This window comes from Cervus canadensis, chromosome 28 (genome assembly GCF_019320065.1).
Source record: "Cervus canadensis isolate Bull #8, Minnesota chromosome 28, ASM1932006v1, whole genome shotgun sequence".
In the NCBI taxonomy this organism is placed as follows: domain Eukaryota; kingdom Metazoa; phylum Chordata; class Mammalia; order Artiodactyla; family Cervidae; genus Cervus; species Cervus canadensis.
In genome coordinates this window covers 40,717,580-40,743,738 of record NC_057413.1, presented here as the reverse complement: position 1 = coordinate 40,743,738, position 26,159 = coordinate 40,717,580, and the positions used below count along the sequence as shown (strand labels likewise).

General features: G+C 48.9%; 1 protein-coding gene, 1 long non-coding RNA gene and 1 pseudogene across 12 annotated transcripts in view; 1 reads left to right on the top strand and 2 right to left on the bottom strand.

Annotated features, from left to right (window-relative positions):
* LOC122429075 overlaps window positions 1-26,159 on the top strand; it is a 57,658-nt gene that overhangs the window by 1,769 nt on the left and 29,730 nt on the right. For 5 of the 7 annotated variants that reach the window (XR_006265914.1, XR_006265919.1, XR_006265918.1 and 2 more), the window contains exon 2: window positions 4,160-4,259. This is a non-coding gene — a long non-coding RNA (uncharacterized LOC122429075). Of the gene's footprint in view, window positions 1-4,159; window positions 4,260-22,108; window positions 22,193-26,159 lie in introns of all 7 variants that reach the window. The other 2 variants (XR_006265917.1, XR_006265915.1) reach the window with 1 other exon arrangement.
* LOC122429074 lies at window positions 2,043-2,948 on the bottom strand (annotated as a pseudogene).
* Window positions 6,570-26,159, bottom strand: part of SCUBE3 (signal peptide, CUB domain and EGF like domain containing 3) — a 35,834-nt gene continuing 16,244 nt past the window's right edge. Inside the window, exons 5-23 of one of the 5 annotated variants that reach the window (XM_043449205.1) lie at window positions 25,152-25,274; window positions 24,866-24,982; window positions 22,708-22,755; window positions 20,272-20,388; window positions 18,440-18,562; window positions 17,818-17,934; window positions 17,203-17,328; window positions 16,802-16,918; window positions 16,562-16,666; window positions 16,160-16,276; window positions 15,686-15,844; window positions 15,247-15,462; window positions 14,750-14,911; window positions 14,375-14,542; window positions 13,706-13,867; window positions 13,083-13,280; window positions 12,492-12,644; window positions 12,298-12,377; window positions 6,570-10,612 (exon numbers count right to left, since the gene is read on the bottom strand). In XM_043449205.1, the coding sequence (XP_043305140.1) occupies window positions 10,463-10,612; window positions 12,298-12,377; window positions 12,492-12,644; window positions 13,083-13,280; window positions 13,706-13,867; window positions 14,375-14,542; window positions 14,750-14,911; window positions 15,247-15,462; window positions 15,686-15,844; window positions 16,160-16,276; window positions 16,562-16,666; window positions 16,802-16,918; window positions 17,203-17,328; window positions 17,818-17,934; window positions 18,440-18,562; window positions 20,272-20,388; window positions 22,708-22,755; window positions 24,866-24,982; window positions 25,152-25,274 (2,558 nt within the window). In that variant the 3' untranslated portion in view covers window positions 6,570-10,462. Of the gene's footprint in view, window positions 10,613-12,297; window positions 12,378-12,491; window positions 12,645-13,082; window positions 13,281-13,705; window positions 13,868-14,374; window positions 14,543-14,749; window positions 14,912-15,246; window positions 15,463-15,685; window positions 15,845-16,159; window positions 16,277-16,561; window positions 16,667-16,801; window positions 16,919-17,202; window positions 17,329-17,817; window positions 17,935-18,439; window positions 18,563-20,271; window positions 20,389-22,707; window positions 22,756-24,865; window positions 24,983-25,151; window positions 25,278-26,159 lie in introns of all 5 variants that reach the window. The other 4 variants (XM_043449204.1, XM_043449207.1, XM_043449206.1 and 1 more) reach the window with 4 other exon arrangements.

Genomic DNA, 26,159 nt, shown 5'->3' with positions numbered 1-26,159 from the left:
AGAATTTTAAAGAACTGTGTACCTCCTTGTTCATTCCTAAGTTGACACCTAAATTTTCCATCATATAAATACTTGTAGAGGATATAATTTCTGACTCACTGCAAATTTTTATGTTTTAAATTGAAACCGTTATATCATTCTTAAATGTATCTAGTGGACTCCAAATACCCTAAGTATTTGATGCCCACCAGCATCCATTTAATAATATATGAACAAGTTCTTCTTTAACAGCAATTTTAGATGGTTCCCTTTATTTAAAATTTATTTAAACTTTATATGGTTCCTTTTCTTATTGATCTCCTAATTCACTTCCCCTAGAAATTTATCCTAATTAGTATATTTGTATGCATTAAAGTCTTTTATTGATCATTTACCTTCTTTGCAACAAAATTGAGTATATATTTAAGTTTGTTGCTTATGACCATAGGCTTTGTTGTAAAATTTCTTGTGAATCAGATTGTTAGTACACAATTTATTAAGCAACATAAATATATTACACATTTTTATAACTTGTGAAACTGAAAAAAGTACAATTTTTATTTTAAATGTGTTTGTTAATGAGAAATATGGTGTTTCTCCTCACTTAGTTCAGGTGTTCCTGGACTAATATTACCTAATGGTGGAAGGAGATAAGGTGCAATAACAATTCTCTATGTGTGCTCAGTCATGTCCAACTCTTTGAGAACCAATGGACTATGTAGCCCGCTAGGCTCCTCTGTCCATGGAATTTTCCAGGCAAGAATACTGTAGAAGATTGCCATTTTCTACTCCAGGGGATCATTCCTGACCCAGGGATTGAACTCATGTTTCTTGTGTCCCCTGCATTGGCAAGTGAATTCCTTAGTGCTGTGCCACCAGGGAAGCCCAACAATTTTCTGCCTGGTTTTTATTTTTATAGACATAAATGTTGAGGAATGTTCACATTGGGAAAGGAAGAGACTGTTAAAATGATATCCCTAAAGCCTTTGAACTACTTCTAAATTACATGCCAACAATCACAATTCCTCATAAGTGTCCCATTACCAAATAGACTTCTCCTTTAATTTTATTAAAAGTTTTATTTAATTAAAAGAATTGGAAACCACCGATCTTGCAAAAGGATTTGTTAGTCATTTGAGTATTGATTTCAGTCTTATCAAAATAATTATGTCATCTTTTCACTCAGAGGCAGCTAGTTAATCAGATACTGATTTTCATACTTCTTTGTCAATACAATTTTTTGGATAAAATTCTTTTTTTTTTAAGGTATTCAAATATGTCTCAAGTTTTATTAAGATCCTCTATAAAAACATTTATTCACTCCTGAAAATTGAAACAGCACATCAAAAATTTTTATTACAATGCTTTGGCCAAGCCAACCAATGTTTCCTTTACATTCCTTCCACAAGTTAATTTGTTTCAATTCTTGATACTGAGTTTCATCTTACAGGGAACTTCAGGCTTATGAAACAGGCATTACCTGAGACTTATTAGTATTTCTTTGTGTTAAATCAAAGTGGAACTAAAGTATATTCAGATCATTTCAAATACAAGCGACATAGATTCCTCATAAATTAACCATATTAAGGTAGAAGGAAATGCAAGAAAAAAAGATCAACGTATAATATCACTTCAATTCAGTTCAGTCGCTCAGTTGTGTCCGACTCTTTGCCACCCCATGAATTGCAGTACGTAAGGCCTCCCTGTCCATCACCAACTCCTGGAGTTTATTCAAACTCATGCCCATCGAGTCGATGATGCCATCCAGCCATCTCATCCTCTGTCGTCCCCTTCTACTCCTGCCCCCAATCCCTCCCAGCATCAGGGTCTTTTCCAGTGAGTCAACTCTTCGCATGAGGTGGCCAAAGTACTGGAGTTTCAGCTTCAGCATCAGTCCTTCCAATAAACACCCAGGACTGATCTCCTTTAGGATGGACTGGTTGGCTCTCCTTGCAGTCCAAGGGACTCTCAAGAGTCTTCTCCAACACCATAGTTCAAAAGCATCAATTTTTCAGCGCTCAGCTTTCTTCACAGTCCAACTCTCACATCCATACATGACCACTGGAAAAACCATAGCCTTGACCAGACGGACCTGTTTTGGCAATGTCTCTGCTTTTTAATATGCTATCTAGGTTGGTCATAACTTTCCTTCCAAGGGGTAAGCGTCTTAATTTCATATAGGTTATCAAAATACTGGTACAGTCTTTCCCAAGCTGCTTCATAATGATCCTAAAATTACCAGCAAGAAAAAATAATACAGAAACAAGGTTTATGACTCATTCAACACCGTGGCATAATTACTGTATGTTGTGTTGTAATAATTCTCATAATTATCCTTGGAAGGATCTCTGTTAAACCAGCAGTAACTACAGGTACATTGAAACCTTCGCATTCTTGATTCAGTCTCAATGTCCTCCTCCTGCTATAGCTCTCTTCGGGAGTCAGACCAAGGAACTCCTTTGCCATAGTGAAGTCTAAGAGATTCAGTCAACCTTTGGATCCTGTATCTCTGCTCACTCAAGTGTCCTCATGCCTCTCCTCTTATTGGTTTTTTCCTCACCAGGAAACTTCCCAATAGGTTGAGGTGGATCTTCTGGTAGATATGACAGTTTGATACCAGGATTGAGAGTCATCTTACTGAGTCAAGTTCTTTGTTAACATTTCAGAGCATTAAGAGGCAACTGGCATTGCTTAGGAAGCTTCATCCCTCAACATTTTAAGATACTGCAGGGCCCAAGTTGAGTTATCCTCAGATGAATCCATTGGGAGTCTAGTCACAGTTTGAAGCTCCTCCTAGGTCTTTGGGTTCCAGTGGAAGGCGATGCTTTAGGCTCAAACGGCTACCAAGTAACCTAGAAAAACTATCAGTTCAGTTCAGTTCAGTCGCTCAGTCGTGTCCAACTCTTTATGACCGCATGGACCGCAGCACACCTGGCCTCCCTGTCCATCACCAGCTCCCGGAGTTTACTCAAACTCATGTCCATTGAGTCGGTGATGCCATCCAACCATCTCATCCTCTGTTGTCCCCTTCTCCTCCTGCCTTCAATCTTTCCCAGCATCAGAGTCTTTTCAAATGAGTCAGCTCTTCGCATCAGGTGGCCACAGTATTGGAGTTTCAGCTTCAACATCAGTCCTTCCAAAGAACATTCAGGACTGATTTCCATTAGGATGGACTGGTTGGATCTCCTTGCAGTCCAAAGAACTCTCAAGAGTCTTCTCCAACACCACAGTTCAAAAGCTTCAATTCTTCGGTGCTCAGCTTTCTTTGCAGTCCAACTCTCACATCCATACATGACTACTGGAAAAACCATAGCCTTGACTAGACAGACCTTTGTTGGCCAAGTAATGTCTCTGCTTTTTAATATGCTGTCTAGGTTGGTCATAACTTTTCTTCCAAGGAGTAAGCATCTTTTAATTTCATGGCTGCAGTCTTTTAAAATCTGCAGTGATTTTGAAGCCCCAAAAAATAAAGTCTGCCACTGTTTCTCCATCTATTTGGCATGAAGTAATGGGACCAGATGCCATGATCTTTGTTTTCTGAATGTTGAGCTTTAAGCCAACTTTTTCAGTCTTCTCTTTCACTTTCATCAAGAGGCTCTTTAGTTCTTCTTCACTTTCTGACACAAGGGTGGTGTCATCTGCATATCTGAGGTTATTGATATTTCTCCTGGCAATCTTCATTCCAGCTTGTGCTTCATCCAGCCCAGTGTTTCTCATGATGTACTCTGTATATCAGTTAAATAAGCAGGGTGACAATATACAGCCTTGACGTACTCCTTTTCCTATTTGGAACCGGTCTGTTGTTCCATGTCCAGTTCTAACTGTTCCTGACCTGTATACAGATATCTCAAGAGGCAGGTCAGGTAGTCTGGTATTCCCATCTCTTTCAGAATTTTCCACAGTTTATTGTGATCCACACAGTCAAAGGCTCTGGCATAGTCAATAAAGCAGAAATAGATGTTTTTCAGGAACTCTTTTGCTTTTTCAATGATCCAGCAGATGTTGGCAATTTGCTCTCTGGTTCCTCTGCCTTTTCTAAAACCAGCTTGAACGTCTCAAAGTTCATGGTTCACGTATTGTTGAAGCCTGGCTTGGGGAATTTTGAGCATTACTTTGCTAGCATGTGAGATGAGTGCAATTGTGCAGTAGTTTGAACATTCTTTGGCATTGCTTTTCTTAGGGATTGGAATGAAAACTGACCTTTTCCAGAAGAACTATAGAGCTGAGAAAGAGGAATAAAAATCCAGGCTGACACGCTGTGGTGAGAGAAGAATTCACTGGTAAAATTCTTTTATCATTACATGTTTTCAGCATCATTTTATTAAAATATTGAAGTGCAGATTCATATCCATATGGAAAATACCTGCCATTTGTAGAACCAGCAAAGCCAGTCTTCATTTCAAATCAGACTTACTTTCTGTTAGGAAAAGGTCTGACTTTATTCTTCCTTTTAAACAAATAATTAATACTCATTTTAAAGAATATTATAAAATCACTGGGAAATAAATTACTAACTGTAGCTTATAAAATAGGTTATTAAAAGTCAGCCATGATTAAAATTATATAGATCTAATATTAATATAAAAACTGTAAAACCAAGATGGTACTTTTTCTCATTGTATAATTTGTAACGATGCCATAAAATGTATAGCTAAATCTGTTAGTTAATTTATTAAATGAGAAGTAGGATAGAAGGTGTGTTAGTTAGTCCCTTGGCAAATACAGGTATCCACTTGTGTTGAACTCATGTCTGGCTTTTGGGAACAATTAAAGAATCATGTAACAGAAGAAAGAAAGAACTCCAATAATTTTGTTACACTTCATGATCAAACTTATGTATTTAATAAAAAAAGGGTTTTGGTAGGAAATAATGGTTTGAGCAGCTAACAGTTTCTTTTTTTTTGTTAGCAGGTGGTAGAAAATAGGAAACATTTTCTAAGATGAAATAAGAGTACTGATTGTAATGGGAATATTTTGTTATGAAGCGAAAAAACAACTCCTTCCTTCTACTCCTCAGGTTTTTACACTCTGGGCCATGCATCAAGATTCAGTGTAGGTGAGGGAAACACCTTTCCTTTGTAAAGTAAGACAAGGACTATGGTGAAAGAGGAGCTGGAATGGAGATAGCATGAATATATATATGCTGGCTGGCTCTCAAACAGATTAGTTTTAGGGAAGATCTCTTACAGAAGTTGAGGAACTGGAGTGTTTTTGCTTAAAACTCTCCTCAGATTGATTTCCTTGCCCAGGTATCCCTTGGAAAGTCTTCACATACTTTAGGAAGATTTCCTTGGAAAGTCTTCATGTGCCTCCCTTTAAAAGGATTGCTTGATATAGACAGACCCATACTCCACTGGTCGTGACTATACATTATTCTAGGACATAATTGCAAGTGTCCTAGAGAGGAGGAGTAGGCTTGGTGTGTTTGGAATAGAAGAGGATTAGGAAAGAAGTCAGAGAAGATGACCCCAAGTTGATGTAGTCATTTACTATGATCCTGGATATGGTCCTCAGCTTTGCAGTTCTAAAAAGGTGATTTTTGTCAGTCAACACAAAGGTGTGAATCAAACTTACAGGAAGTTAACGTATGAAATAGAATGCCATTGAGTTAATTTATACTCATAATCACCAAGTAAACTGGATTCTCTCTCCTTGTGGCAGATCCATGTGGAAAGATCAGTTGTAATCAGTCTTACATGAGGAATGCAGATCTTGAGCATGGCTATTATTATCCAGCTATGATAGCCTAATACTCGATGATAGGCACATAATAGGAGCTCAGTAACTGTGGAATAGAATGCACCCATGTGCTTTATAGATGTGTGTTTTTTTAGATGCATAGTTTTTGATTGGGTTGATTTTTCCTTGTTCCTCTTTAATGGCTATATCACGGAACTGTTAAATCCAATAAAATTTCATGTCATGGAACATAATTGCAACAATCATCTCTGAGCCTAGAAATTGAGACTGTTCATTTTTAAGAGATTAGAGATTACTTTCCCAAGACCTATGTACTAATGTTGGTAGTGGCTGAATGATCTTTATTTCAGAATGTTGTTTGTGACCAAGAGTGTACTGCATAAAAAGAAAACCTTGGTGACTCTGTGTTGGTACTTTGCTAGACATGGGACATCTAAACTAGGAAGGTGAACCATGGTTAGATTTTTGTTGTTGTTTTTTATGTGGACCACTTTAAAGTCTTTATTGAATTTGTTACAATATTGCTTTTGTTTTACATTTTGGGTTTTTGGCCCTGAGGCATGTGGGAGCTAAGGGATGGAACCTGCACTGCCTGCATTGAAAAGTGAAGCCATAACCACTGGTCAGCTAGGGAAGTCTTATGGTTAGATTTTGGGGACTATATTATGATGAGCAATGATACTCCAAATTTCTTGCACTCAGGATAGTTCTCGATACTGCTTTTTAAAATAGACAAGCCTTTTCAGATTCTAAAATCTTTATGAATAAGAAGGATAAATGAAAAATTGGGGTAAGTCCTGTCTGAAAGCCAGAAGACACATTTTCTCCTCAAAGCTTTTTTCAGCTCTAGGGTAAACTATTGAGACAGGAAAAGATGCCAAGCTGAGGAGTTTCATTTAGTATTTTAATAATAATTATAAAAAGGACAATACAAAATCCAAACATTTCTTTTTACAAGCTCAGATACATTTTTTCCCCCAAGTGCAAAATACTCTATAAACTGCATCATTTATTGTTGTGTAGGAGATGTTTACTATATCGGCAGCAGTGGAAGGTAGATATAAATACAAATACTTTGAGATTTCTTCTGCATTAAAAAAGAAAGCCTCCCACATGGTAATGATTATTTTCTGAAACTTAAGTTCAGCTCACACAGAAGAATGTTTTCGGTTTGTCTAAACGGTTATAATCTGTGTTGTCTAGATAAGCTGATAACAGAACTGGGGGTTCTAGTCCCTGTTATCACATATTTTTGTAGAGGGTTCCTAGTCCAAATAATGGCCCAAGGACAAAGTATGCTACCTTTGAGACAAGTCAAATTTAAGGATATCCTTGTGTTGTTTGCTTCCACTTTTCTCTTACAATGCTTAAGAAAGAAGCCAAGCAGGTTAACATTATTTTCTGCTTATGGTCAGTTATACTTTGTCTCCCTTTCTCTAGTTTGAGCCTGTTATATTGAGGTTAAGCAGCAAATACAGAAGTTTCAGCACTCTGTGTTTTCTGACATTTTGAGATACGGCCCCCTAATCTCCAGTCACCTCAAACATGTGTATGGAGAGAACTTCTCAGATATGAAAGCTTACATTAGGTCTAAAGACTAGGGCTATATTACTGAACTTTCAGCAATGAATCTGAGCCTCCAACACCTCAAACTAATCCAGTCCTGAGGGAGTCAGAGCAGTCACAGCTTGATGTCAGCCTCTGGGAATTTGTAGGCCTGGGGCAGGGCAGTTCAAGTCCAGGCTCTGGTCAGTTTTCTCCTGACTTTGTTCCTCAAGGTTTTGGGAATGGGCCTGGCCCAATAATACAAAAAGATGGAGGAAGAGAAGTAAAAAGAGATTGCCATGTTGCTGAAGTTCTAAGTGCCTTTCTGATATGCATCACTTGGTGCTTGGAGCCCTTGAAAGCATGGCTACCCATTCTGAGACTCAAATCAGGACAGGTTTTTGTAATAAGATAAATGAGGCCTCAGTTATATAGGGTCAATACTGTGACCCTACAAATACCTCTTGGCTTGTTCCTGAAGGGTTCCCATTTACACCATCTTCCTACTTCCCTACACTGATAAAAACCTCTTTTTCTGACCTGTAAAGGCCTAGAGAGTCTCTGAAAGTGGACCCCTCCATCTACTAACGCTTTGTTTCATTCCCCTGGGCCTACAGAAGCAACTTTGCCTGGATTCTTAACTCCCAACTTGGACAACCTAAATTATAAATCAAATCTGGTGGACATGAGTAGGTCTTCATCTGGTCTCCAGGATCTGTCTTGACATTAGTTAAGAAGCTTGGTGGTCTGTACTTTCCATACTGTGGAAACCATTTGTAAGGCCCAGAAACCATGGAATAAACGGTTAGAGGAAGTGTGTTTCTGTGTATGGGGTGACGGGAAAGGAAAGGAGAGCAAGGAGCCAGGCCCTGAAGGCATGCATTGGGAAGCACTCTGGCTTTGAGACAGATGCAAAATGGTAGGGAGAGAGGAATCAGAAAGTTATCCTAGCTTCCAGTGGAGAATGAGGATGGTCAAAGTTGGTTAAAGCAATTTTCATGGCATTTCCTGCAAAGTGTGGATCCTTCTCCTAAATGACCTGCTTGGAAGCAACCATTTTGTATCTCTACAGCAGAACCTTCTTTGGCCCAGAGAGACAAAGGCAGCCAGATACTCCACCCCCAGTTAGCCATGGTGTTGGCTAACGGATGTCAGTGGATCTAGCTGTGACATTGGTTACCTACTGCCTAAGGTTGGTGAATGCTACTGACTTGGGGCGGGAGTCGTGGTGGGGCAAAGGGGAGCGCATGCTGGTTCCTTTATTTACCGTTGAGCCTCTTTAAGGAACAATAGCTTGAGATAGTCATTAGAAGTGAGCCCTAGGAGTCGACTGTTAGCTTTTGATTGAATAGGGGTACAGCTTTGGGGGAACTAGAAGGAGCAAATGGAAAATAATTTTACAGGCAGCAGTGACTGAAGGTGGAGTGTGTGAAGGATCTGGACTTGGGCATGGACTTGATTCTTCTTCCTTTTGAAAAGCAGTAGTTGAGGAAGCTAGGCTTGAAGTCAGCTCCAAGAGGAAATGGCAAACAGGGGTAGGCAGAATGGCCAAGGTCAGGCAGACAACTCCATGCCTGGCTAACTGTCCTAATCTTGGCTCCCACAGCCTTGTCTCTGGCCTCCGGGCCCTGAGTCAACCTGTCCCCAGGGGTTGGTCCTGGTCCTCTTCCACGCGCACATCAGGGGAAAACCGGATGAGAGCAGGGGAAAGATGGAGGCTTTCCCTACGTGGGGTGGAGAATCACTGACCACTTCCATCGGCCTCTACAATCTTGAGGTCCATGCTGAATCCATGGAGGCACAGGGATGGTGGGATTGGTTTAGCAAACACAGGTCCCTCTCCTTAATGCTCCACCAGGTCCCACACATCAGGTGTCTCTGCTGGCGGAGAAGAGACAGATCAGATGCTCCAGCACTCGAGGCTCATGAGATTCAAAACCTTTTTTCTTCCACTCCAAACATACACTCTTCTCTCTTGGGCAGCTATAAATAGGGTTGTTCTAATAGAGGAGAAAGAAACAAAAACAAAAAACAAGACCAGAAAACAAAAACCCCTCCCTCTAGTCAACATAGAAAGACTCAAAATGATTGCACTTATTAGATGTGGACAAGGTGGGCAGAAGGCTCGCCACGTGCACACATTCCTCTTGCTGCCCACGGCCTGGGGCCAGAGGTAGGTGGCTGTGGGCTGGCTACAGAGCAGGGTCCTCTTTGGTGGAGCCCACAAGCCATCCAGGACTGCAGGGGAAAGACAACTCTGGGGGCAAGGCCCAGACTGGCTTTTGGTCAGCAGTCATGTTTCTTTAAGGGCAACACTTAGCATGGGGAGTGGGGCTCCCCCAGGGAGCACTCAGGTGGGAGTAAGGGAATGGCTGGGCCAGAGAAGACAAGTAAGAAAAGGGATTAGTGTTTGAGGCTGGCTTCCAATTGTTCTGTAGTCTAGTCCTTTAAAGGACACATTTTCTTTTTGTTTTCTTTTTTGGGCAAAGCTTGAAAACTTGGTTTCTGTCCTGCAGAGAGAGTCTGTCTCGGGGAGCAGCAGCGGCATATTCAACATGGTAATTCCTGCTGCTCTTCTTCATTCAGTTGGTGTCCACTAGCCAGTGGTGTGGGCCTTTTGTAAGCCCTCATGCACTGGACCCCAGGCAGACATGGGCCAAGAAGGAGAGGAGCTGCACATAGACAGGAAAGTTGACTGTCTGGGCAGTCCAGGGCTCAAACCAGGTGTCCCAGAGGACGAGTGCTGGCATTAAGCCTGTAAGTCAAAGGCTTCTTTGGCAGAACCCTGGGCTATTAGAATATCCCTGGGGGGCACAGTCAGGGGACATTTTGGCTCCTGACTAGCAAGGCACAACCTCTAACAGCAGAAGCCCCTCCTCCCCCTCCCCCAGTAGACCCACTTCCTTTGTGGGCCTCAAGCACCCTTCTAAGCTGACAGGGCCGAGGACGTGGGCTGGTGAAATGGGCAGTGTGGCTAGTGAGGGGAGTGGATTACCATCCCTCCACCCCTCGGGAGAACACAGCCAGCACTGAATGTCTTTTTCAGGAACATGTAGGAAGTGAGAAAGTAAAGACAAAGAGCAAGGCCAAAGGAGACATGGAAAGGAAGCTAGAGGAACAGAAAGGCAGAGCGCTTAGTCTATATGGAGATTTTTTTTTCCTCTCCAAAAAGAGAGCTCAGAAGGAGTCCCTCATCTGAGGGTGGGGGCTTCGAAACCTGGGTCTTGGGCCTGGGGCACTATTTGTAGGGCCTCAGGAAGCTGGAAACTTTGGAGCGGAGCAGCTTGATGAAGGACTTCGGCAGCATCTCCTTGTGCTTCTCTGTGTACTTGAAGTAGTTCTGGGGGTGGGCCAGCACCTCGAAGAAGGCTTTAATGAGCTTCTTGTCCTGCAGAGGATGGCAAGTGGCAATATCAGCATCAGTGTCAGTGGTGGGAAAGAGGACCACCGGCCTCTACCCAGCAGCAGCCCCCTTGATGCTTAATAGGCATATCCAGAAGTGAACTCTGGATCCCATCCTCCTTAGAATTCTACAACTCAAGTCAGTGGCAGTTCATCCTTCCATTGCTTAGTCTCAGTCTTTGGAGCCATCCTTGACTCCTCTCTCTTACTCACAACCACAGCAAAACCTGTTGATTCTACCTTTAAATATATACCTTTAAATATATTCGGGGTCCGACTGCTTCTTACTATCTCCACAGCTACCACCCTGTCCAAGACCATCATCTCATTTGGCAATGGCCTCCTAACTGGTCTCCGTACTTCCACCTACTTTTGTCCTTCTACAGGCTGTTCTTTCTCCCTACTCCCAGCAGCAGCAGAATGACTTTCTGTTCTTAATTAGATCATGTCCTTTTTCTATTCTAAACACTTCTCTGGTTTCTTTATGACTTAGTAAAGCTGAATCCCTTGCATGCCCCATCGATGGGATGTGATCTGTGCCCTGTTGTCTTTCCCGTATCCCCCCTTGATTCTTCCTTGCTCTGCTGAGCCACACTGGCCTCAAGGTTCTTGAACATGCTGTATGGCTCCCATGCTCCTGAGCTTGGAATGATCCTCTCTTGATCTTCTAATAGGTAGCCTTTTACCTCATTCAGGTCTCTTCTCAGAGGCCTTTCCTGACCACCCTGTCTGAAACAGCAATATCTTGTGTGGAGAGCCTACTGGGTGCCAAGCACTGTGCATTAGGACTCAGCTCTTCTGGCTTTTGAGCTAGTGTTCTTCACATTGCATCAGGAGATTTTTTAAAACAGGAGGTGGAGCTTCCAGCCTCTCATCTCCACTTTAATCAAAATGGTACCTCTGCTTTATGCATTGGAGTTCACAGCACATTTGAAATAAGGATTCAGATGCTCTAAAAATTTTTGAGAAGCATAGCTGAAATATTCTTTGCAGTCAGCCAGTTCTAGGAGATTTTTGTCATTGTGTCTCATTTTGATAATAATAAAAAATTATTTTATTTATCATAAAATAACATTTTTTTGCATTGTAGTTTATGAAGGATAATACTGTGACTAGGACTATAGTTTCTTCAGTAAGATATTCTCAAACTGGGATCCATGGACCTGAGTATCCAGACCACCCTTCAATGTTGGAAACATTTATTTTCCTTTAAAAGAGGTCTATACTGAATTAACCCTGAGAAACACTGAACAGGAGCACTGTTTTTCTCTGGGAACTGAGGAGGGAGCTCCCTGCCAGGGAAATGCCAAAAGCATCTTTCTAAACCTCAGTTTCCATTTATTTCTTGGTGGAAGAGGCAGAGGACATTTCATCTCCTCATCTTCCCTTTCCCTTCCCCCAGAGTGTAAGACAGTATGGCTGACACTGCAGTCAGATGGGTTTGGGCTCAAATTCCAGCTTTACCACTGGGGCACGTTCTCTAATTCTCTGTGCCTCAGCTTTCTCATTGGTAAAGATGAAAGGCTTTTTATTAGGAATGATGCAAGTACCTACTCCATAGACCTGTTGTGTATATCAAAGAGAATATTCAAGTAAGCACTTAGCATATTGCCTGCCCATTGTTACATGCTCATTAAACACTGGCCGTCATTATTGGTAATATTCACTCGCCTTTAAAATTTCCTGGTGGTTTTCAGACGCATAGAGCCGGCCATCTCGAACAATGTCTTCTACCAGCTGCTCGTAGTCCTCTGAAAAGTCCATGAAGGGGAGGGGCTGATGAGTGAGAACTCTTCCTCCTCCCTTTGAGACCCTGGAACCGCCCCTTCCTCACCCACCTCCCTGGCTTTCCTGCCTTTGCTCACCATCATAGGTAACATAGGGGATCTGGAAGCCACGGGCGCTGTTGGCTTCACTTGTCTTGAAGTTGATCCAGAGCTTCCTAGAGCGGGCTGTGAAGGCGATGGGGCGCTCGTAGGTCTGGCAGGTCTCATAGGTGGTAATGGAGGATGGGGAGGCTGAGAAAGTAAGCAGCAGATCAGGAGAGAGCAGGGCAAGCTCCCCCAGTCCTCCTAGAGCGAGGACTCGGGCTGACAGAGGCCTCCCTCATATGTGTAGCTCCCCTAGCCCCCTCCATACACATATCCTTTCTCACGGCCCTGGGCTTGTTCTTTGACACCCAGGCACTCACACAGTGTGAAAAATTTAACATTTAAATGGATGGAATTGCAAAAATACTAGAATAGGAAAGTAACACATGTAACACTATTGGAATTCTACTCCCAAAGCTGGCTTTCTTAACTCTGCCCTCCATTGGACATGTAGCATTCATTGCTATTTTCCTTTGCTCCCAAGGCCTTACTCATTGCCCCAATTCTTTTACCACCAATTTTCTCTCTCCCGCCCCCAACCAGATATGGATTGCCCTTCCCTGGCCCAGCTCTGCAGCCACCCACAGTTCTTTCTCATGACGAGGACGTCCCCACACTCGTCCTCAGATGGCAGGAAGATCTCGGGTACCACGATAAGAATCTTGCGCTTGGGTGGAGGGTTGATGTTCCAGACGCATTCCACACCAGCTGGGTAGTTGCCTGGGTAGTTGGGGGACTCGATATAGCCAGTGAACTCACCCAGCTCTCCACCACACTGGCGATCTGTAGCCAAGCCCAGTGGACAAAGCAAGAAAGAGAAGGGAAATCAGTGGGTAAACAGGTTGGGGAAATTGAAGAGTTCTGAAGTGGAAATCAGACACATGGAGTTCATCATCTCCTCCAAGTTCTGGGTTCCTCTTCCTTCCTGCCCTATTAGTACCTTCTTGCCTCACTTTACCTGTCTGTACCTCCCTACTACCTGTCTCCTTCCCCTCCAGGGAGAGGGCACTTCAGGGCCCAGTCCAACACTGTTGTTGGACTTGAGTGTGGGTGGGCTGGGGAGAGAGGGAGGGTGGGACTGGCCTGCCTATCCACCCCCTAGCCCTGCTCCATGCTGGTTCACTACCCTGCCCACCTCCCACTTCTTCCCATGCCCACTGCTCCCAGGCCTCTCCACCCCATCTTCCACAGCCTGGCCTGCCACATACTCTTGCACTGGGTCACACTGGTGGAGCCATCAAAGTCAGTGCTTGTGTTTCCTGGACAGCGGGTGCAGAAGTTCTGACGGAAGTCAGGCTGATAGGAGCCCATGGCGCAGCGGATACAGCGGTGGATGCTAGTGTTGTAGTAGTGCCCAGGGGAGCACTGGACTGCAGGCAGGGGGGAGGAGCAGGGGTTAAGATGGCAGGCAAGCAGGAATTCTGGGGCAGGGACACGTTCATCATAGAGAATAAACAAAAGACACCAGAGTTCCTTCTGGAGTCCCAGCCTTCCCTAATCACGGCAAAACTGAAGCCCAGGAGAAAACAAACTAGACAGAGTGGTTGGTTACAGTGTCAGTCCTGTTCTTTCCGGCACTAGCACAGCCACACACCTATAGAGGAACTTGTTGATAGCTTTGAGGGGAATGTGGCACCACTTTTCCAAAGCAGAGGGTTAAGTGGAACTGTTACTTATTCCCCAGTTCCCAGGCTTGGGACAGGTGTAGGGTCAGGATGGGTCCTGTGAGTAGGATGGTGGGGTTGGTCATGCAGCTGGGACTTTAGTGGCTTGGGGAAGATGGTAGGGCAGCATACTTGGGTCTACTCTGGGGACCTGGAGAGAGTCTGGGAGGTAGTTGGGGCTGGGGATCCTACCAGGGTGAGTGGCCCACTCACCCTTGGTGTCACAGTCTTGGAAGGAGATGGCTCCCTCGTGCTTAGTGGTGAGGCCCCCACCGCACGGGAAGCACAGGGTCCGTCCTGCTTCAGGTTGGTAGGTGCCACGTGGGCATGGCTGGCAGGGCTTGAACCCATCTGCAGAGTGTTGGCCAGGTGAGCACTGACCTGCAATGAGCCAAGGGCCCGACTCTGATGGGGGTGGTCCTGGTTATCCCCACAGGGTCACCCAGTCTCAGGGGACAGAGGCACACACAGATAGGATGTTGACGAGGAGAGTGGCCTGGAGCCTGGGCCTGCCCTTGGGAAGTCCCATGCCCATGGGCGTCCCAGTGCCCACCCTACCCCACTCTGTATTGTTTGTTCCCCTGGCACCTGCACATGTGGTGACGTTGGTGGCTCCAAGAGGCCCGTGGGCATCACTCCCAGGGCAAAGGTCGCAGGAGAGCTGCCCTTCTCTCTCCTGGAAGGTGCCCGCTGGGCATGGCACACACTGCTCCGTCTGGCCGTGGTAATACGTTCCCTGCGGGCAGCTGACTGAGGGAGAGTCGGCCGCGCTAGCCACCCACCCCCACCTATTTCCCACCACCCGGGTCTGGGGCTCCCCTACCCTCTCCCCCAGATTCAAGGAGAATCTCTTGGTCTGGGGACAGACAGAATCCTGCTTGGGAGGCTCAGGGGCCAAAGCCATGTGTAGGGGTTGGTAGCTTCACATGATGGCCCTCTAGATCTCAGTCTGGGACCAAGGAGGGGAGGATGATGGGCAGGAGGGTCTTGGCTGCCTCACACCTTGAGAGATGTAAAGTGTCCTGCTCTGAACCAGACCCAAGCTGAGCCTTCCCTACTCCCCGCTCCCCAGCAAGCTCCCTTACCACACTTGGCCCCAGAGCGGTGCTGCCCAGGCCTGCAGGCCTCCACTGGTTCAACTCGCTCCCCAGCCGCTGGGCCTGGCTTGTGGGCCAGCTCATAATCGAGGCCTGCCAGGCGCAGTAGGAAGCGGTCCTGGTTGATGGACTTTCTAAGCATCTTCAGGGATCCTTTTAGCCGCCGTTCCATCCGCTGTCGGAGGCAGGGCAGCCCACAGCCAGCTGGTGATGGATGGTGTTGTGAGTTGGAGAAGAAAGAGAGAGTGGTTGTGAGCAGGAGGGCGAGGGAGCAAAGTGAGGAGCTGGGAGGGGCTTGGGGAGAGGACTGGGTCCTCAGCTTAGCTTTAGGCAGGCTCTGCCCTTTCCCTTCACTGCCGAGACCTGCTGTTTGCCCACCTTTGCCCTCCCCTTTCCATCCTACTCCCAACGGTGTCCCCAGTCCCACCTGTGGTCTCTTCGGCCCTGACTTCTGCCTCCAGTTCCAGGGTGAGCCGAGTGACTTCCTTGCCTGGAGGGGTCCGGGCCCGCCGGCCCTTGCCCTTCCGAGAGGAGTCACATTTGAGGTGGATGAAGGTGACCTGGCAGTCAGAGCAGGGGGCGCCACCTAGGGAAGAGGCCTTGTCAACCTCAGGGGCACCCCCTGGAGACAGTGTTCTCACTCCTGGCTTTCATTATTCCATCCCAACCCAGACAGATCTCACCAGATCTTTGACTGTGCTTTTGGTCTAGGATAGTAATTAGTGGTGGGGAATATCCTAGGACTTCCTTGGACCCTCCACCTGCAACCTCTTCTTCCCCTGCTCTGTCCAGAATTCAGGGTGTTAGTGGGTTTTTGGAGCTCTCACTAAGCTGAGGAGTTGAGGGGTGGGAAGGGTTTGGTGGCCAGATAGCCCACTGGAGTGGGGTCCCCAGTCCACACCTGGCCCTGTGATTCTGCTAGTCTCTTCCGTTTTGCCTTTGTTTCGCAGGTGCAAATGGCACTTGGCGTCTTTGATCTTGAAGGAAGCCCGCTGTTTAACCGTCAGCACTGCAGCCTCTAGAGGGATGGCAGAAGCTCAGCACAGCCTGGGGGCCCCGTGAGGGTGGGGGTGGCCATAGAGGGTATTGGGAAGCTGGGGCTGGGGTCTTGGCCAGAGGAGAGGGGTTACGAAAGCCAAGAGCATCAGATGTCAAGGGCAGAGGGAGCAAGGCAGCAGGTCTGGACAAATAGTAAAGAAGGGGATCCAGGAAAAAGTAAGGCCAGGAGGCTTAGTAAGGAAGGGAAATCGGGGTTAATAAGCCAGAGAGTAGCATGAGACAAGGCATCTGGGCTGGTGCTCACCATGGCAGTGGTTGGAGTTCGTGCTGTTCCCGGCATGGCTAGCTCGGGCTGGAGCAGCCCTGGGGCTGGGGATGCCACAGCTCACGGTGAAGCCATTCTCAGACTCTGAGAGAAGGGGGCTGTCACAGCTCTGACCTGCCCCCTCCCCTCACTGGTTGAAGGAATCCAAGGGGAGCAGAGGAGCTGCCTAAACAGCCAGCGTTCCTCTCTGCCAGCCCTCCAGCAACCTCCTCTATGTACCTGGCAAAAACCGGGCCCGGGACGGGCAGGTCAGGGCACAGGTGTCCTTCTTCCCAGACCGGTTGCAGCTGAGCATGGCTTTTGAGGCACCAGGACTGCTCTGACACTTCACTGGCTCTAGGAAGGGGAGAGAAGCCTGAGGAAGAGAGGCTCTTCCTCTCCTACCCGTTCTAGTCTGTCAGTCAGGTGTGTAACTGGAGGAAGAGAATGAGCTACATGCAGAATTGCAGTTGTACATGGAAATGGACAAAGGAGTTATTTACCGGGAACTCCATGTCTCAAATGGCCACATTCTCCATCCCCTACTCCGTCATACCCTAACGCCACGATTTCCAGGACCCCAGCGACCCCCTACCCTGAAACTGCAGGGCAAGCTTCAGCCAGCAGAGGGCGCCGCCCACCTGTGCAGTCTTTCCCGTTCCAGTGCAGCCGGCCCTGGCCTGCTGGGCAGGTACACTGGTAGCTGCCAGGAGTGTTGACGCAGCCAAAGCGGCAGCCTCCCCGGTTGATGCTGCACTCATCCACATCTGGGGGAAGGAGGCGGGAGACACAGACAAACAATGGGAGGGGGGGCAGGAGCCAGGATGTGGGCAGGGAGTGGGGGGCCTTTGGTTAGAGTTCCAGGTACCCTAAGATGATTCCCAGTCTGAGAAGAGTTCAAACCTAGGACCTCCTTCCCTTGTCTCTGTTCTCAGTCCAAAGAAGGACTGAGAAGGGGCCAAACTAACAAACTTTCTAAAGCTTTCCATACCTACCTAGCAGAGGAGTTGTAATCTGGGGGCTAAGGATGGGAGGCAAGGGGCAGTGATGGGGATGGGAGATAGATATTTTGGAAACAGGATGCTGTTCCCTGATACCCCAATGTCTCTACTGTCTTCATTTCTCCCATTTCCTCATGATGGATGTAGACATGGCAAATGCCCCTGGGGACCGTCCACAGACACAAGCCACCTCAGGGGCGTGTTCAGCTGAAAGGCGAGGAGGTGAAGGGCTAAGGGTCAGAGGTGCCGGCTTACCCCCACAGTGGGTGACGCCATACAGGAGGTAGCCATGATGGCAGAGGCACTGGAAGCTCCCTGGTGTGTTCACACAGATATGGTCACAGGTCCGATCAAAGGAACACTCGTCTATATCTGGAAGAGCAAGGTTTCAAGCCACTGCATCTGTCTTGGGGCCACTTGACCCTGTGACTCCTTGCTCAGGTGAAGGGCCCCAGGGAGGGGCCTTGGCTCTCTCCCTCAAACTGAAGAGTTCCTACCTCTGGCCCAGCCCTAAGATCAGTGACTCAGCAATGCCTACCCACCCCCTAAGCCCCTCCACTTGGAGTCTTTGAAGTCAGGAACTTTGAGATCTGTGCCTGTGGATTAGGGCTGCCATGTGTGGTTAGGCTGGTCGGATTCTGCCAAGGATGTGAACTGCGGTGAAATCCACCCCTCCGTCCTTGTTGAGCCATGTACCCTAGAAGGGCCGGTTTGCCAAGAGGAAGGAGCACGTTTGCTAGGTCACAGCACGACACTGCCTATGGAGACTCCCCACAGTGTCCTTTGAGCATCTCAGACTCTGGCCCTCTGGCCTCTGTGAAGCTCTCCTACCCTAGAAACTCTCCAGAGGCTTTTCCCTTGGCCCAGGTCTGCTCACCCTGGCAGTTCCTCTCGTTGATGAGAAGCTTATAGCCCTTCTTGCAGCTGCATTCGAAGCTGCCCACCGTGTTGCGGCAAATGTGGTCACAGCCCCCGTTGTTCAGGCGGCACTCATCTATGTCTGGGGAAGCAGGACAAAATAGAACCAAAGGTAATACTGAAGGCTGGGGACAAATTAGGAGACCAGCGCCTCCCTCCCTCCCTTGCAGAGACAGAGCATCAAGGAGAGCCCGGGTCTGCCTCTGCTCCTTTTTCCCTCCCATCTGTTCCTTCCCTCTTCAGGATGTCTGTGACCATTACTAACACCTTGTTTCTTGGGTCTTAGAACAGGAGAGATGGGAACGGGTGTCAGACCCTGAGGGAGTGGCCTAGAAGTAGGTGGGCATCTGACCTACAGAGCTAGTTTCTGCCCCTCATTCTGCCATTGATGGCCCCACTCCAAAAAAGCTGGTGGACAGGGTTTATCCCTTCACTCTCCCCCACCCCTGCCTGCCGTAAGAGCCTTCACGGGTGGGGGCGGCAAAGAGGTGGAGACCCAAAGGGGCAGCGTGTCAGAAAGGAGGAGCTGGAAGAGAGGCCAGGCGGGAGGACCTCCAGGAAAGCCAGTGAGACTGGGGAGCTGCTGGGGGAGGGCAGGGGCCAGGCAGGGGGTGGACCAGGGAGGTCTGGAGAGACTCAGGCCTGAGGCAGCTTTCAGCACTGAGAAGGGAAGGGAAGGAGGGGGCGTGTGAGTGGCTTCCTTCCTGAGGTCAAGTTCCCCAAGCTGGTGGCAGACAGGACCCAGGCTACTCACCCTGACTTGGGGGAGGGGGGGCAGAGAGGGCAGTCTCCCACTTTACTCTCAGCATATCTGTCAGCAGTCCTTCCTAGCAGCAAACTTCTCAACCCTGGCTGTCTGACCTGCTGCCCCAGCCACATACGCCCCCACCCCACCCCGGCCCAGCCTCCTCCCTGGTCTGTTTGCCAGCTGCTGGGCTGAAAGGCACAAAGAGCGCGCCCAGCCTTCCTCCAGTCCCTCCACCTTGCGACCGAGGGACACAGATCTGATGAATCATTATTTTCAGTATGGCCACCCCCCCCCCCCCCGTTTTCCTCCCCATTCCACCTTTCCCCTAAACCTAGCTAATTAAAAGGAGAGGGAAATAGAATGGATGATCTGGGAAATTCTATCATAAGAGTAGCTAACACAGTGTCTACCATTTGCCAGGCACTCTTCTAAGACTTCGCATGTAGTTTATATGTAACTCGTTTAATCCTTGTAGCATTTCTGTGAGGCACTGCACCTTTACTGTGGTGAAACTGAGGCACAGAGATACTAAGGAGCTAGCCCAGGATCACAGAGCTAATAAGAGGCCGAGCTGGAATCTGGACCCAGGGAGCCAGGCTCTAACGTCAGGGCTCCCAACTGCTCCCCTAATCTCCCTCTGACCAGGAGATCCTTTCCACGGGGAAGGTCTGGGGAATGTGGGCCAAGAAGGAACACACCTGTGACCTTGTGCATACATAATCAGGGCGCAAACACCCTTCTAGACCCAGGAACAAATGTGAACGGCATGTTCATTAACCAAGAGGGTTAGGGACCCGCAGGGAGAAGAGGAATGAGAGTAAGGAAGATAAAGCGGGGCAGGGGCGCTAAGGAACTGGCTGGAGTTTTGTGTCCCTTGGACTGAGATGGGGAAGGTGGACAGGACACAAGCCTTCGTCACGGACTCAGTTCTTTAGAGTCAGGATAACTTCCGGGGGTCGAGGAGGTCCCATGATGAGGTGCCCTGTCTCTGGTCGCAGTCTCAGCTCCTTATCTTTACGCTCCTGTCCTCTGAAAACCCTTACCTTTGCAGGTCTTCCTGTCTGCCTGCAGCATGAAGCCCACGGGGCAGCTGCAGTGGACGCCCGTCGCTGCATCGTGGCACTTGCTGTCGCAGCCCCCGTTGTTGACAGCACAGGTCTCTGTTTAGGAGGGAGGTGGGGGATGGTCACCTGGCTATCAGCATGCAGGAGTCCCAGAGGAGAGGGCAGAGAAGGAACGCAGAGGCCCAAGAGGAGGCCCTGGCTGCCTCCCTGTGCTTCGGAAGGAGCATCAAGTGGAGGCTCCCAGCCCCCTTCCTCCCATCACTCCCAGCCCCCAGCCCCTCACAAGTGCAGCCAAGCAGTCCACTTCCCTGCCCCCTACTTGATTGAAACAAGGTGGACAGCAGTGAGGCAGGTACAAGCCAGAGCTGTCAGGCAGGAATGTGCTGAGGGGGTGGAGGAGGTGGAGAGGGGAGGGTGCAGGGAGGGAAAGCTAAGTAGGGGTGGTTCTCACTGCCAGGGAGCAAACAAGAAGGGGCAACAGGAGTTTCCTCCTCTCTCCCCCGACTGCCTCGTTGGCGGGTGGGGTCACGGTGGGACAGTCTTGAGAAGAGTGAGCCTGGTGATTCCTAAGACAGCTGAGAGATGACCATCAATTCATCTTCCCCTTCCTCTCTGCTCAGCTATCTTAAGAAAGATCCCAGAGGAGACAGCTCCTACTCCATCATTCCCCAGCCCCTTCCTGGCTACCTCCAACTCCTCCCAAGTCCTCTTAGTTCCAGATAGAGATAAGCTGGCTGTTCTGTTGTTATTTTACTTTCCTAATGGGGAGATACTGTCTAGGCAAGGGGAAGGGGCAAAAGGAGAAGAATCCAGAGGTGAAGGAAGGACATAAGAAAGTAAGTGAGAGAGAGAACTTCAGAGCCTGTCTTCTGTTGCTCCCCTCTTGACTGAAGCTTTCCCTTTCCTGAGAGGTTGGAGTTGGGGGGAATAGAGATGGGCCACACTCCCTATTTTCTGAATTCAGAGCAGGAGAAAAATAGGTTTGAACTGCAGCTCAGGAGAGTGATATGAGCCCAGGAAAAAGAAATCAGCTCAAAAAGTGCAAGGCCCTGACACAGGGACTATGAGGGAGGTGTGTGCCATCCTCTGGTGGGGCTTAGAATTCTCCCATTAGAGAGAGAAAACCCTGAGGCTTCTGCCATGGAAGAGAGGAGGGAGGGTCTCAGAGTCAAGAGAGCTGAGTGAGAAAAGCCCTGGAGAGCACTGTCATCCTGAATCTCCCACTCCTGAAACTCAGGCGCAACCCACGGCACTGAGGAGAAGAGCAAAGTAAAGACTCAGAGAAAGCCCACCTCTACCTGGGGGTCCCTGGCCATGCGCTGGGCCCGCGATGCCTAGGTTTGGGGCAGCCACAGCGGGAGCGCCTGTGTGCCACTCCCACCTCAGTCTCCTTAGGTTTCCAAGACCAAGGGAGGAAACTGGGAGGGAACCCTGACTTCAGGCTCCAGGCCCAGCCACCTCCACAAGAGTGTTCTTAGCGTGAGAGGCCCTCTAAGCCCTGGAGCAGGGAGGGGGAACAGAGATCCTGCACCAAGTCTGGTCACTTCTGGGGGGTCCCTGGTGGGGAGCAGTACTGCCAGCACAGGATCATCCCAGGCTGGACCAGGAAGCTGGGCAAACCTGCCCTCCAGCCCAGGGCAGAGCTCTCCTGAGTGGCCTCTCTGGCTGCCCCAAACCTTTGCTCCTCAGGTCGTGCATTAAAATCACGGTTTAATCTGTGCTTATTCTGTGTCAGGCACTTAGTAGACGCTCTAGCGCGCTATCTCCATCATCACAGGAACACCGAGAGAGGACTCTCACTCTCCCTCTTTTATAGACGAGTAAGCTGAGGACCAGAGAGGAGAGGAGCTTGCTCAAGGAGGCACACTTAGAAGGCGGCAGAGCCGGGACTCAGGCTCAGGTCTGTCTGAACTCACATGTCGTGCACTGAACCGTTATGGTGGGAGAGGACGAGGGGTGCGGGGTCTGTGAGCTAACACGGGTAAGAACCCAAGAAAGAGACCCTGAGGAGGGGATGGCACCTAACCCTACCCCACCCTGATCTCAGGTGGCACAGCAGGCATGCCGGCTGCGTGGAGCTGGCGCGGTCTTCAGCCGTGTAGAAGGAGGGGTGCGGCAGATAGTTGGGAAGTGGGGAGGTGTTAGAAGCTGGGTGAGGAAGAAGGTGGGACAGAGGAACATGAGAGGAAGGAGAGAAGGAGAGTGACAGGATTGCAGAAAGAAAACCGACATGAAGGCTTCTGGCCCAGCTCCTGGGGACTCAGGTTTCCTGTCACTCGATGGGCCCAGCGCTCAGGCTGCTGGGGAGCCCAGTCTGGCTGGGCCCAGTGGGCATGCGGTTAGTGGGAGCCCCAGAGGGTTAGCCCTTCCCCTAGCAAGCCAGTGAGAGCAAGCGGAGAGAGCAGACATATTTACCATTAGAAACGGCCTGAGGGGGGACGTGCTGCTCTAGCCGCCTTTCCCCTGTTTGACATTGTAAAAAAGCTGTTTAGACGCTGGGCAGAGCTACTGTGGCCCTCTGCGCCCCAACCCCCCCACCCCCGCAGGCCCAAACCACTGGCCCCGAATGATGAGCTCTGAGATTCCTACACTTTATTCCCCAGCCTCACCCTGCCTGGTACCCTCAAAGAAGCCAGGCTCCCACCAAGCAACTGGTGGGAAACGGAGTCTTGGGGAGGAGCAGTCATGGTCCCAGTACTACACAGCATGCCAGAGGTAGAGCTGGGATGCAACCTCAAGTCTTATAAGCTGCCGAATCCCAAATCCCAGAGGGCGCCCACCCTTACTGCTAAACTGCACTGCCCTCTCTGTCTCCCCACTAAATCTGAACGTCCTGATGGCCCCAAACGATGACGTTTCCTCCTACCAGGGCTGGGGAGAAAAATGAGATACAGGTCAAGGTAAAATAAGTTCTTCTGGAGAAGAGGGAGAGGAACTTGAAAAAGACATAGAACCTTGGAACAGCCTCATTTGCTCTCTTCTGCCTCACTTGGCCATGGCACAGAGGGTGGATGGGTCTTGCATTATAGCAGAGCTCAAGCTTAATGGGAGTATGTTCAAAGCAGCCATGCCCGGGACTATCTAAACAGAAAGAACATCAGAGAGGCACCGGCCTCCCATCCATGGCCCCGTCGTGACACATGCAGCTTTTCTTTGGGGACTGCATGCAGTTTCTTCTGGGAGTCTCTAAGGGTGTGTAAGTGTGTCCAGGGCATCGCAGGAGGTTTGGAAAGCAGAAGAATTAGACTTATGAGGGAAAAAATGAATGGAGGTGGAACAAACCAGCCTTGAGAAGGCAACATGAGGACCCGAAAATGTTTGAAGATTTAAGAGAGTTAGTTCAGAGGGAAACATGTAGCAAGAGAGAGTTTAATTAAGGAACTTTAGAACTGTGTGTGCAAGTCTCTGGAGCAGGTACCTGAGGGAGGCCTTGAAGAGCCCCACCTGCTCCCCAGTCCTTGTGTCTGGTGGAAAGGCAGTGCTCTCTACAGAGACAGAGGGGTTTCTGGAGTGAGATGGGATTCAGGCTGGTTCTGAAACAGAATGTCTTGTCTCTGATAAACACACCAAATGACTGTGTTCACACCTTCCCATCCCCAGCATGTTACAGCCCATGAGATGAATGGCCATTCATAAACACCACACAGGACAAGCTTGCCTCTGCCCGGCTCGAGACACAGCCTTTCCCCCTGCCCACACTCTCTACTTTCATTTCCACTTTGCCAGGGGGACATTTTGTCCCATCATCTTTCTCAGCACTCTGTAAGCACATAGTAATTGTCCTTCACACACACACACACACACACACACACACACACACACACACACACCCCTGAAGATTTAGGGAATTAGGAATCAAAGAACTGAACTCATCTGTGGACCTAAAGATATGTGAGGTAAGGCCTAGGAATTCAGGAAAAGGGGTCCAGGTATTAAGAAGACCCCAAGTCAGGGTGAGAGGGTAGAATTCTAGAGTTGGGGAAGAAATGGGAGGACCCTAGACAGAGCTCCACTGGAATATGGAGGAAGAGAGGAGAACATGGGGGCCTGGGGGGAGGCCTGGAAAGGAGATTTGTAGGAGGACAGCAAGGAGAGACAGAAGAAAGAGGAAGATACTGGAGCCAGGCAACCCACTTGTCTTGTCCCAGGAAAGGGCACTCTGCCCCACCCTTGAGTGTGGACAGTGGGCTGTGACAGCTCTCATCTCACCACACTACTCAACTAGGGCCTCTGGTCAGGCTTAATTCACCGACTGCCCCATCTTTTCTCCCCCTTCTCGACCACAGCCTGGGTCTGCAAGCACCTCGGCTGATAGTTCCAACCTGCCAACACTTCATCCTGCATCAAGAGGATGGCAAGGCTCCTGGGGTGGGGGATGCAGAACCAAGGGGTGGGGAAGGAGGAAGGGCAGGCGAGCCCTTCACTCTGAGTCATCATTCACTAGACCTGCCGCCGTCTGGGGGCTTCAGCCCGCTCCTCAGTGCTCCTAGTGCAGCACCTGAGCCCTGCCTCGGTGCTCCCCCTCCCCCGGCCCCCATCGCAAGTGCACTGAGCTCTCCGCGGCCTCACCCACCGATGCACGTCTTCCCGTCGGCGTGGAGCACAAACTTGACGTGGCAGCCGCACCGGGGGCCCTGCTCCGTGTCGTCGCACGTGTGCTGGCAGCCACCGTTGCCGTAGTTGCACGTTACTGCAGAGAGGGCAGGGGGCCTGTCAGCTTGCTGCCCCCGGGCACCCTGACTCTCCATAACGCAGAAACTGGCCCTCGAAGCTAGCTGCCTCTCCTGCACCCATCTCTTCCCACTCCTGCTGCGAGGCCCCACGCCCTTCCTCCCCCACTGCCATCCCAGTCAGCTCACATTTACAGTCCCGTTGGTTCTTGGTGAGCTCGAAGCCAGGGCGGCATTCGCAGGCAATACCCCCTTTGGGTGTCTCCCGGCAAATGTGAGCACAGCCGTGGTTCTTGTTCATGCAGTTCATTCCTTCTAAAAGGGAAGAAGAGGGTGGGGGTGAACATGCTGTGCCCCTGGGCCCCTAGAGGAAGAGATACTAGAAGGGAAGCCATGGGCCTCAGGAACTGGGACAATTTCTCGGAGGCTGTAGCACAGAGGAGACTGACTCTCCCCCTCACAGGCCCCCTTCCTGGCCACCAAACTGGTGTTAATGAGCAGAGCTCATAGCTACTCTGAATGATACATCCAGGCCTCCTAAACTCTACATGATCACCCTCTCCTTCAAGCAACTAAAAAATAGTGTCTAATAGTTGCCCAGCATTGTGCTTGTACTGGGTAGATCTAGAAAGGACCCAGAAAAATACAAGACATGATCTCTTTTTCTCAAAGAGTTTACAGTCAAACTGGGAAGAAGATAAATAACATTTATTACGTGAGTGAGGAGTAATTGGCACAGGTCATTAATATGCATTTTATTCAACAAATATTTATTAAGCTCCTGTTACAAGCAGGGCAGCATATTAGGTTCTAGGGATACAAAGATGAATTAGGCTTAGTCTTTGCCCTTGGGGGTGGGAGGGTGATGGCGGAGTCACAGAAAGAGACAACACGTGCCCCACCACTCCCGCCTGACGCTCCAGCCCAACCCAAGGAATAAGGCACGGGCGCGGTCCAGTGACCTCAGTTTAGGGTTCGGCCATCTATCGGGCTTGGCAAAAAAGTTCATTTGGGTTTTTATGTAGCATCTTATGGAAAAGCCCAAGTGAACTTTCTGGTCAATGCTCTACAGTGAGGAGCAAACCCACCTTAGATCTGGACGCAGAGGATGTCCCAGGGTAGCCTCGATCCCACTGTGACCCCCAGCCCCAAATGAATTCAATTCTCCCAGATTTCACTCTAAGCCAGAGCATCTGT